The sequence below is a fragment of the Venturia canescens genome, chromosome 11 (assembly GCF_019457755.1).
Source record: "Venturia canescens isolate UGA chromosome 11, ASM1945775v1, whole genome shotgun sequence".
Lineage (NCBI taxonomy): Eukaryota > Metazoa > Arthropoda > Insecta > Hymenoptera > Ichneumonidae > Venturia > Venturia canescens.
This window is the reverse complement of record NC_057431.1, coordinates 7,222,022-7,233,323: the sequence shown is the minus strand read 5'-3', so window position 1 is coordinate 7,233,323 and position 11,302 is coordinate 7,222,022. Positions and strand designations below refer to the sequence as shown.

The window sequence follows — 11,302 nt, the reverse complement described above, 5'->3', positions numbered from 1 at the left end:
CGAGATTGGTGTTGTTTTTTATATCATTCGCAATTATTTGTGAAGAACGTCGCCTGTCATTGACGTGGCACGAGGATTCATTCCATTTTCGTGTTGGAAAGTTGGCTCAGCGAGAACATTTTCTACGTGCTCGCTTCACCCGACTCTTCGTCGTACGTAGACAAAACTCTCACCTCGAGCACACCTGGCTATAAATATATGTACGTGCAGGGGACGAGGAATAGTTCAGTAACATCGAACCGCCAGATCAGGAGGCAAACGTGATCGTGACCTCGAAAGTCGTTCGATAATTCTAGCCACGCGAGAGCCCAGGCTCGGGTTACTCGAACGATATCTTGAGAATACATAATCGAAAGGTGGCTTTCGAGACTCGCTGTAACTTGATGATGATTTGCAGGGATCAAACAAAGTTTTTCGTTTTCGACGGACTCCGGATGAACAAACAATTTTCGGATTTCAAACGTGATCGAAAAAAGTGGAAAAAATGGGCATTTTTATCTCACAAATTATTTTTACGATCTACTCAACTTCGGGGCTTGAATAACCGCTAATTTTGGCAGGGAAAAATGTGAGACTTCTTGGGAAGTGGCTTGTCAAAATGCTGCTGGTCGAAAAATAAGGGAAAATGAAATGAAATCGAAAATACGGGAGAAAATACTCGAGGGAGGGCTCCCAAGGTCAGGGGCACGAGATTCCGTAACGTTTGTTCGGTAATCGGATGAGCATATATTACAGAATAACCTCGAGATTGTAAAAGTTATGAGAAAAGAATCTCTCTGCTGGCGAATGATCCAAAGTCAAGGCTTTTCCATGCCTCGAAGGAACGAGCTTGGCTCGTGGTCACGCGTCGAGTCCCCACTGCTTGTTTATCCTCAGCGAGGGACAAACAAACAGCGCAGACTCAATTTATCTTCCTTTCTTTCTTTCTTTCTCTCGGGCATTCACTTTCCTCTACTGACCTAAATCCAGTTCTGGTTTTCGTCCTAACCAGTTTGCACAGTCGGCGGCACTTTTACCGTTCACATTGGGACGCTGGCACACTCGTGCTTTCCTCACGCAGGCTCGTACGTTGTCGCAGTTTTCCTTCGGCCAAACATTTTTATTTCAATCGTCTCTGTGTGAAATCTTCTTTGACGAGGACCTCTCGATATGGCCGTCGAGTCGGACGGGACAAGCTGCTTGTCCGAGTAAACACTCGCTCGATATTCCTGTGACGTTGACAATTATAGTAATTTTTACGTTTATATGATGCCGATTATGCTCGTCACTGGAGCCGCCAAAAGGACGAAAGAAGTGAAAATTTCTCTTCCACTTCAATGGCGCACGATTTCCTCTTGTAAGGAAACGAAAAATGCTCTTTTGAGCTTGAAAAATTGATGGGGTCGCCAAGGATTACGATTTTTCTGTTAAATCACGAAAAAAAAAAAAAAACATTCTGCGACCTTCCTGGAAAATCTTCCTGTCCCATTTGCGAGTTTTTCGAAAACGACGATAAGACGTTTTTCACCTTCAGACTGGGCTCACTCACGACCGCGGACGACATTTTTTTCGATGGGATAATCGAGACTAATTTTATCGGATTTTGCAATTGGATTTTAAAGTTTGATCGTTTAAAAAAAATATTTAAAAATCAGTCAGTTTATAATAAAAAAAAAAAAAGAAAAAAAGAAAAAATTTTAGTATTCACGAAAAGCAATTAAATTCATAAATTTCGTGGAAAAACGTGAAGCCACTTATTTTCGTCGACGTTGATGAAAAATTCTACGGTCAAGGCAAGTTAAAAGAAAATTAATGAATGGCTGAAAGTTTTTAAAAAATTTGAAAAAACCAATTTGGATATCTCGTTTTGTATTGTACATTTCCGTTGCAAGCAATTTATCATGCAGACATTTTGCAAACATCAATTTAGTTTTGTGAGCCGAAATCGTAACGTAGATTTGGCAAATTTTAAGTTCAATATTTTTTGTACATTTTTTTTTTCAAATAATTAATAAAATATAGTTGATTTTTTAAGAATTTATTACGAAAAGACTATTTATCATTTTTGTAAATTTAACCTAAATTAAGGCGAGCTATTTCTTCAGGAGGGTAAAAAATAGGTATTTTTCAGGATTTTTTTTAGAGGGGATAGAATAATCTGATCGTTCTCAAATTTGGACATGAGTTTATTGTAACGATGAAGTTTAGAAAAAAAATTATTTGGGACGCTGCCAACAAAATGGCGGCGTTATTAAGGGCCTTCGGACGGCTGTTTTCCGCGGCTTCGAAAATTGCTCCAATTGTCACTCTTTTTCTATTCATCTGAAAATGATTTGATAAGTGTCATTTGTTTACCGACATGTCAAGGGGAAGGAGGCTCCTAAAAAATGATGCCAAAGTGAAAAATTCAACGTTTAGGAGCCTTCTTACTTGAAAGTTCGAATTTTCGACCATTTTTTCGACACACTTGACCCCAAAAAAGTGATTTATTTACCTACTACCTTCTACCTTTTGAAATTTGGGAAATCCTTCCAATAATATTACTAAGAGTAACCTCCCAAAATTTCATCCAGATCGGTCCCTAACTCAGAGCTACGACACGAGCAGTTTTTGAAAAAGCAGTTTTGGATAATCGCGTTTTGAGCTTTCCTTCCGAGTTCATACTTTCGAAATATATTTAAAAAAATGGATTTTTTCAAAATTCTAAATGGATTTCTCGCCTTAAAGCGGCATTGTAATTTCATGGATTGTTGTTTTTAATTCAAATGCATTATTATTTATTAATATTGAATGAAATTTAAATTTTGATAAAAATCTGATAATAATTCAATTCGTACATGGGATTGGTTGTTGTGAAATCGCACAAGATTGAAAAAATTGAGGGACTGGAGAGCTCGAGGATCGAGCATCCTTTCGAAAAAAGATTCCCGCGAAAGGACTTTCGCACCGTTTAACAATTCGTATCCGGAAGTTTGCTATTGCGAGCATTCGCGGGGCTGGATCCTCGTGAGAAGTGTCCAGGTAGGCGTGAGACGAAATCGAAAGTAGTGACCGTCTTAAGGGGCTTTTTCCGTTACATCCTTCCTGGACCGTCCATCTTTAACAGGATAAAGGAGATTTTAAACGACGGTGAAAGTTGAACGAAATCAATAGCTTAACCGGGCCGTCACGAGATCGCGCGCGCTCGCGCCGCCCCGCAAAAGAATCGCCCAGTATCACGAATAAAACCACTTATGAGCATCGATATCTTGTCAGGTCTTTCTTTTTTGGAGAAATTAACAGGAAATTACCTCCCGGATCGTCCGAAACCGTTTCCTCCCATTTTCCTTCATATTTCATCAGTTCGAATGCTTTTTTTTTACGTAACTTTCATTAAAAAATCAACTATGGATTTCCACTTAGCTTTTCATAATAAAATGACGCGGTAACGACTTGACGTTGAGTTTAAAAAAACGAATTTTGAGGAGAAAGTGGCGGGTGAAATGGAATTTGCTAGTCTAAACTAAAAACAAAAAGTTGTTGAATCAACAAAAGATTTATTGAGACAGCATTTGCTCACTACGATTTTTAATTTGACAACAAATTTTGGTGGATCGATAAATATATTTTATCAGTGTAAAGACTCAAACGAAAAATGACTATGCTTAAAAAGAAAATTCAATGTTGTTTTACTGGAATAAAAGTTATTCAGAAATGAAATTCGGATTAGGAAATAACTTTTTTATCCAACAGAATATTGAAGTTGAGCACTCCAGCGCCTGATTCCAGGGCGCGATCTCTCGTGTGGAAAAAACCCGCTAGAGGGCCACGGCCGAAGTGCCCTCGCGTAAGCGACGCAGCCGACCTGAGCCTATAAAGCTCGGACGATCTTCCCTCGCTTTTTCATAATTTCTACTTTTTTTGTTTCTACTGAAAATAAAAAATTCTTTGACGTTTTTTCACAGATTTTAGGAGTTGTGCTGGTACAACGAAAATCCGATTACAAGTTTATTTTACTCAGACTTTCATTCATTCAATTATTACGAGATTACTTAATTATTATTAAATAAATTTCAATATTAATTACATTGAATAAAAAACACTAAATCACAAAAAAAAGTTGATTACAATAGTGATAATATTTTATTCTGTGAAAAAATGTCTTTTTTTTTCTTCTCAGCCTGAAAGGCTTCCCAAATTCGAGTCGAACTTCCGTTTCTCACGAAAAATGTGATTTTTCTCATGTATTTCCACCACACAACGAACAACTTTACAGATCAATTATTATTTCGACTAAAAATGGAGTTTTTTTTCCCCAGCACGATGGGGGCATTGACAACAGTGAAATTTGCTCCGGTAGCGAAGACAACACATTTCATGTGCAAATAAAGCCTCAAAGTAAACAGAGTAGACCTGGAATTTCTCGATTATGATGGAACGTGGGGAAAATAATAATTAGCTGTTGCGTGCCGAGTCATTGGACGCCTCTTTCTGCTATTATATTTATTATATCGACCGAGTTTTGTTTGTGAGAATAAACACCGAGATTGAAAGCGTTATTACGCCAGGCGGAGTCTCCCGAAGCGTTGTAATTACACTCGTATTTGTATAGAGTGCGATGCGCTCTCACTTTCCACGAACATATCCTGTGCGACAAATGTTCATTTTGTTATTTTGGTATTTTGGAAACTTGCACGTTGGCTCGACCGTGAGAGGTGCAAATTTGCATCCAGGTGGCATCCTGCCTGCGTCCGGGTTATTACTGAACAAAGGAAAAAATAAAAACAAAAGGAGAGAATTAACAACTGCACTTGTTGATTCGAAACCAAGTTCAACCACAAAAAACACTCATTTTAAATACTTTTTACTTTCCTTGTCCCATGAATTTTCCCTTCCCAAGTTTAATGGCTTCAAAAATTACTCAGTGAGCTGCTGAGAGATTGATATTTAACGACAGGAAAACAAAACCTTTGGGTGGATTTTAAAAATTCGCTATTCAAAAGTTCCTCTGGTTTCGTGTCAATTTCTCACCCAGTCTGCAGCTGCAGTTACAAATATTGCTACGAAATGATCGATAAAATTACAACGAAAATGAATTTGGCCAGTTTGCAGTTTCAATTACAAGCAGTTTTAAAATTTTTTATCAAATTTCGGCTATTTTGATGAAATAATACTTAAAGTTACGAGAATTTTTATTACAATTATAATGAAAATTAAATGGGTCGTTGAACTGTTGAAAAATGGAATGACAAACTGATAAATCCAAATGCTTTCGAGTTCATTAATCTCAAAAAGTTTTGTGAGACTGAAAAATGAGCGAATAATGTTCTAATAATTGTTCAATAAATCAGAACGACAGAACCGTAATGGGGAGTGTCAATTTCCGGTGTCTCGTCGTTGAAGAACGACGAACTTCGAGTAAGAGGAGAAATGGATACGAAAAACAAAACGTATCGAGATTTATCTCGGCGAGCCAGATAAGAAAAGAACGTTCAGCGTTTTTTACAGCTCTTCTCGTGTTACAGCCGGAAGGAAAGAGCACGTCGAATAGTTTGTGCTTCCCAATGCTTGAAGAATGAGAGTGAAAGGACTTTTTAAATTGCATAAATTTCGTACTAAACCGAGTCCAGCTTCTCGAAAGTGATCTTTCTTCCCACTACTATTTTTTTTTTATTTTTTTTTAATTTTTTTATTTTCAATCGTTATTAAGAAGTCCGTAATTACTCATTGTTATTTCTGGAAGATTAACTCGTCACGGGCGAGTATTTTAATCGTAATTTGCTTCAGAAATTATCAGAAAATTGGAAAGGAAAAAACTGCCTTAAAGTGTCCAAACAATTCGCAAACAACATCGAGGAAATACCCAAATTCCAAAAATCCTGACAAACGAAATGACTGAAAAATAAATTAAAAAATTGCACTGATAAAGAAACCGAAAGAAACGTTTCAAAAAGTTCATCAATTACGATCGAATTTGAAAAAAAAAACGACTGGAACTGACGCCTTCGTCGCCCTCCACCTCAGTCAATGACAGCCGACACTTTCGTGAGAATTTTAATGATGCCTATCAAAGCGAATAAGAACAATTAATCTCGACATTTTTCGACCAGCCTTACCTGATTCTCAAACACTCGTTTACTGTTTGCACATGGAATATCTCACGCATCGTTTATTCACCGATTCGAGCTAGCTGGAATAGGGAAAAGTACGCTTTTTTACAACATGTTTGGAATACAATAGTTAAAAGAGCACAATAGCGATTGGAACTGCTGGGCGTATAACGAACGCGACAAACGTTTCGCACGATTTTTATGGCCATCGGAGATCCTAGATATGCAAATTCGGATTACTATGAAGAAAAAAAAATACAAATGTAGGACTCGGGTTCATTGTCTCAGAAAACTGCACCGTTTTCACCGTCTCCAATCGATCCTTACCCTCACTTTTCATCAAACCTCAATCATTTTCATTTTCAGTGTTCATAGAAGGCCTCAAGGAAGAGAAAATTTTCTTTGGTAAACAACTGCCAATAAGTGGCGTCCACAAAAGTTTTTATTTCAAATTTTACAAAAAAACACTTCCCAACGGTGCTTCTGGAAGAAAAATAAAAAATAAATAAATAAATAAATAAAAATTTGTGTAATAATAAAATAATGTAGAAACGAATGAAATATAAAAATAGTATGAAGAAAAAAGATGAATTAATACAGAAATGAATGAACAAATGGTGATGGAGGAGCGAGATCGAGACTCGAAAATTCCTAAATGAGAAAATAAAAAAAAAAAAATGCAAATTTCATGTTTCGAATATAATAGAGCAGCAAAATTGTAATCTCGGAATCAGGGACCTGAGAAAATTTGTGTCTATTTTTTAGTGTCATAACTGTTTGGAGTCGATTATGTGGCATGGAGCACTTCGTGTGAGTATTATGAGAAGCATAACAGTAGTGACCCTGGATCAACGTAGTGAAAAAAGTTCTAATTTACCCTGAAAAGTGTGGGTTGGTTTAGAAGTGGCTGATGAAGAGTAACCTCCAAAGTGGGATGAAAGAAGGTCTAAATGAGGTTTTAAGTGGTGAATGAAGTGCCGAGCCAGGTTGAAAGGCGTTCACAAAAGATGAAGAGAGAAAGGATCGCGATTCTCAGTGAGGAGGAAGCCATTAGTCAATGTTTCGGGTGTTCCATGGTGTCCTAGCTAATTGAGAGGCTGGAAAGTGTGGCTGGAATCAAAGTTAGTTAATTAATGAGAAAGGGATTGAAAAAATTGGTGCGCGATCCCCGTGAGTGCGGCGGTGGACGAAAATTTCATTGATGTGGGGGCTGCTGGTGAGCGCGTTTTCCAAAAGGTGGTATGAGTGAATCTGGAAGTGTGTGAACTCGTTCACGAGCTGCCTTTACCTTCACCTAGACCTCTCTCCGGGTGGCGTACGAGAGGGGATCCGGATGTATAAAAGGTGTGGACAACGATGGCAATGCCATCAGATACCGACCCAAAGCTTAACTGAACCACGGCAGTCGGTAGTCTTGAAATAAGTCGCAATTTTCCTTATCCAAAATTTCGTTTTGTTTGAAATACATAGCAGAAAATCTGCTTGGGAATACAAAGGAATAGAAGTTTGACAGCAGTAAAAACGAGCCGAAGAGAATCAGGATGCGAAGCCTCGTGAGTCCTTAAATTCAGTGACCGAGTTTTTCGAGTTCGATACCGGCGATTCTAACTAATAAAACATTGATTTTCCCCAAGGTGGTGTTAGGCCTGACAGCTCTGATATTCTCATCCGCATCCTGCCGGGATGTGCGAGGTAGTGAGAAGAGGATCCGCAGATATGGTCCAAGCAAGGATAAGAGAGGAGTCGGTGAGTACTCGAGTCACGGGGGTGGATCCTTCTTCACGCCAGTCAATGCACCCGCTGTCCCCGGTGGTTATTCCCTGGGCGGAGGAGCTGGAGGATTGACCCTGGCTCATTCAGGGATCCAAGGACTCCAGTCATTGAGCCTGGGCCATGGATCAGGTGGATATTCTTTGTCGCCACCGAGTCTTAGTTTTGGTTACGGTCTTGGAGGACACGGAGGATCGTCCGGTCATGGATATTCACTTGGATCACCAGCCGCAGGTCACTCGGTCGGCCTCGGTTCATCGGGTGGTCATGCCCTGGCTCTGGGATCACCAGGAGGCCATGGCTTGACGTTGGGATCATCGGGTGGCCATGGATTGTTGACGCTGGGATCGTTGACGGGGCACGGCTTGTCATTAGGATCCTCCGGAGGACACGGACTGAGCCTGGGCTCGTATTCTCTGGGAGGGCACGGCGGAGGACAGGCTTCTTATTCCCTACCGAGCATCTCCTACGGATCATCAGGATTGATCCAAGCGACGTCATCCAAGACGGGGCCTGTAACTTTCGGCGCACATGGCGGCTCTGCCAGTGGAGCTGGAGCAGCCAGTTACTCGACGCCAGGTTATTCCGCACCGGTCCAAGGACTCTCTGCTTATGCATCCGGGGCTCATGGCTCCGGGTCTTCGAGCAGTTACAGCATTCCACTTATAATGGCATCGTCCCACGGATCGGGTCAGGGGATCTCTTTGAGCGCTCTGACTTCCGGAGGCTCCCACGGATACGCGCTTCCAGGGGTATCGGGGTCTGCGCATTCTCTGGGAAGCAATGTCATCCTGTCCGGTGGATCTCATGGCATTTCTGGGAGCTACGGTGCCCCGGCTGCTTCCCCAGCTTCGTCGCAGGGGAGCTCTTCCTCAGGGTATTCCTCAAGCTCCGGGGCTTCGTCGGGCGGCTACTCGGTCCAGATTCCCTCGGCTTCGTACGGCGTGCCATCGACCCATGGCGGAATCTCCAGCGGATCATCGGACAGCTCAGCCTACTCGCTCCCCGTCTCGGCCTCGTCTTATGCCAGCGGTGACTCGGGCTCACATTCGGCTTACCAACCAGCCTCGTCCGAAGGAAGCTCCTACGCATCGGCCCCCAGTTCAGCCTACTCCGGGCCAAGCTCCAGCTATGGGTCCCCGAGCTCGAGCCACGCGAGCCCAACGGTCATTTATTCGCCTCCTAATTCTCACTCCATCTCGAGTTCCAGCTACTCCAGCCCCAGCTCCAGCCACTCGAGTCCAGGCTCCGGCTACTCCAGCCCAAGTTCCAGCTACTCGAGCCTCAGTTCCAGCTATCCAAGTTCGAGTTCCAGCTACTCGAGTCCAACTTCGAGCCACTCCAGTCCCAGCTCCAGCTACTCCAGTCCCAGCTCCAGCTACTCCGGTTCAAGTTCCAGCTACTCAAGCCCCTCGGTATCTTACTCTGGACCGAGTCCAAGTTACAGTTCATCAGGATCATCCGGATACTCGTCATCGGGTCACTCAGGCCCATCGAGTTCTTACGGTAGCCCGCCCGAGCAGCAGACTTCTTACTCCCATCTCAGCCCACGATTCCTAAGCTTCCCAGTGTCCAAATCTTTCGAGAACATCGAATCTGTCGGTCAACCTAAATACGACACGATCTCGTACTCCAGTCCCGACGGCAAATTCTAGACTCCCCAAATCCCATTGCTCAGTGAGCTTATCACACTCTCTCGTCATCATCTCCCACTTGTCCAAGGGGAAACAAACTGAGGGAAGATCCTGATGACCATCGGGAACATCACCGAGCGATCAGCGAACGGTCACTCGTATATTTATGTCTCGTCTGTAGCCCTTAACTCTAAGTCTAGCCATTGCTTATTTATGTCTTTTTATACTATATTTTCTGTTTGCGAATGGTCCATATGCGACGCTAATAATGTGATTCCTCGTTCTGTATAGTTCACCATTATTTGTAATAAAATGAAAATTCCTCACGAGTTACGACATCAGGCTCGAGTGTTGATTGAATTCCTCAACGTTCCTTGGACCAATTCAGAATAAATTTGTAGATCCTAATCGCGAATCCCTTAATGGGAAAGTTGCGATGGAAAGTAATCGTTGATGAAAAATAAGAAAATCTTTTTAAAAAGAAAGGAAAGAGAGATTGTTGGAAAAAAGTGAGAATTGCAATGCGAGCAAAAGAAGAGTTCACTTTTACTTCAAGGCCGGCAATGAGAGCTCAGCGATGTACAGAATTCCGTATGTGCTTTCGTATATATATATAAATATAACGAAGGCAACTGGTGCTGCTGTTGGGATGGGCGGTCAGCGAAAGAGTCCCCTTTCTAAATGTTTATTTTATTTGGGAAAGTAAAGGCTCGCGCGACCAGAGTATATCGAGCTCGTATGTGGCTGCGTCGTTAAGTGAATGTCGACCCCGACTGACCAGTTTACTCTCTTGAAGGATTGGCCATCCTATCAGCGCTGGTCAAACACGCGGCACGTATGCTCGCATTTCTAAAAGTCTAGTAAAGAGCCACGCCGAGAAAAAACGACGAAACAATTTTTTCCTTCAAAATTATCTTCCATTCGGTCACATTCGATCCACTTATCTCTTCCAATGTTTCTTCATCTTCCGCCTCGCTTCATTTGTGATCGCACGCTTGTCTAGAACGCTCTTCTATCCAGCTGACCTAGCTTTCAGCCGGATTCGAGCGACGCTCGAACCTGCGTGCGGCTTCAATCTACTCTCGAGTGTTATTCGACACGCACCAGACTAAACCCACTGCACACGTCATCAAATCTGCTACCATTTTTCTCTCACTGCATCGCTCTCGAATCACACGTTTTTCACTCTTTTTCCTCCATTCTTTATAATATCCGAGACGATTTTTATCGAGAATATTCAACATTTCTTCTCATCAGTTTCGGACGTTTGGGCTAACACGCATTGAATTTTTTTTGTTTTTATTATCGCTGCATATGCAGAAAACAATGAAAGCACTTCGACAAACGATAACCTTGAGAATATTTTCGCTCGGTTAAGCCTTAATTAATAAAATGAATAATTAATAATAATAAATTTTAAATGAATAATTAATAATAATAATATTAATATTAATAATTAATGAAAATTGAGAGTAATTCGTGAGGAATAACTCAGCATAAAATATCAAATTCAATTGTTTTAGTGTCAACTGCAAATAATAACCACGGTTAGAACTCCCCGATCGAGTCGAAGTTTCTACAAAGCAGTAACTAAGGTAAATTACATTTAATTATCGAGCCTCGATTAAGATCGAGCGTGACATTAATGTTGACCAATAATATCGAAAGTTCACAGCCCACTCGAACGAAAGTTAATCCTTTCGTTGATTTTCTAATTACATACGACGAATGAATAAAATGAATGAAAGAAAGAAAAATTATTGACTGCAGGCGACGTCAAGGTTGACCCACTTCCCGAGGGTTGCAATGATCCCGTCTGATTGTCATAAC

General features: G+C 41.3%; 1 protein-coding gene across 1 annotated transcript; it reads left to right on the top strand.

Annotated features, from left to right (window-relative positions):
• Positions 1-6,878: 6,878 nt before the first annotated feature.
• LOC122418476 (hornerin-like) lies at positions 6,879-9,813 on the top strand. Its single transcript, XM_043432718.1, has 2 exons — positions 6,879-7,621; positions 7,703-9,813. Exons 1-2 carry the CDS (start codon positions 7,610-7,612, stop codon positions 9,491-9,493), a joined length of 1,803 nt encoding a protein of 600 aa, XP_043288653.1. The 5' UTR covers positions 6,879-7,609; the 3' UTR covers positions 9,494-9,813.
• The last annotated feature ends 1,489 nt before the right edge of the window (positions 9,814-11,302 follow it).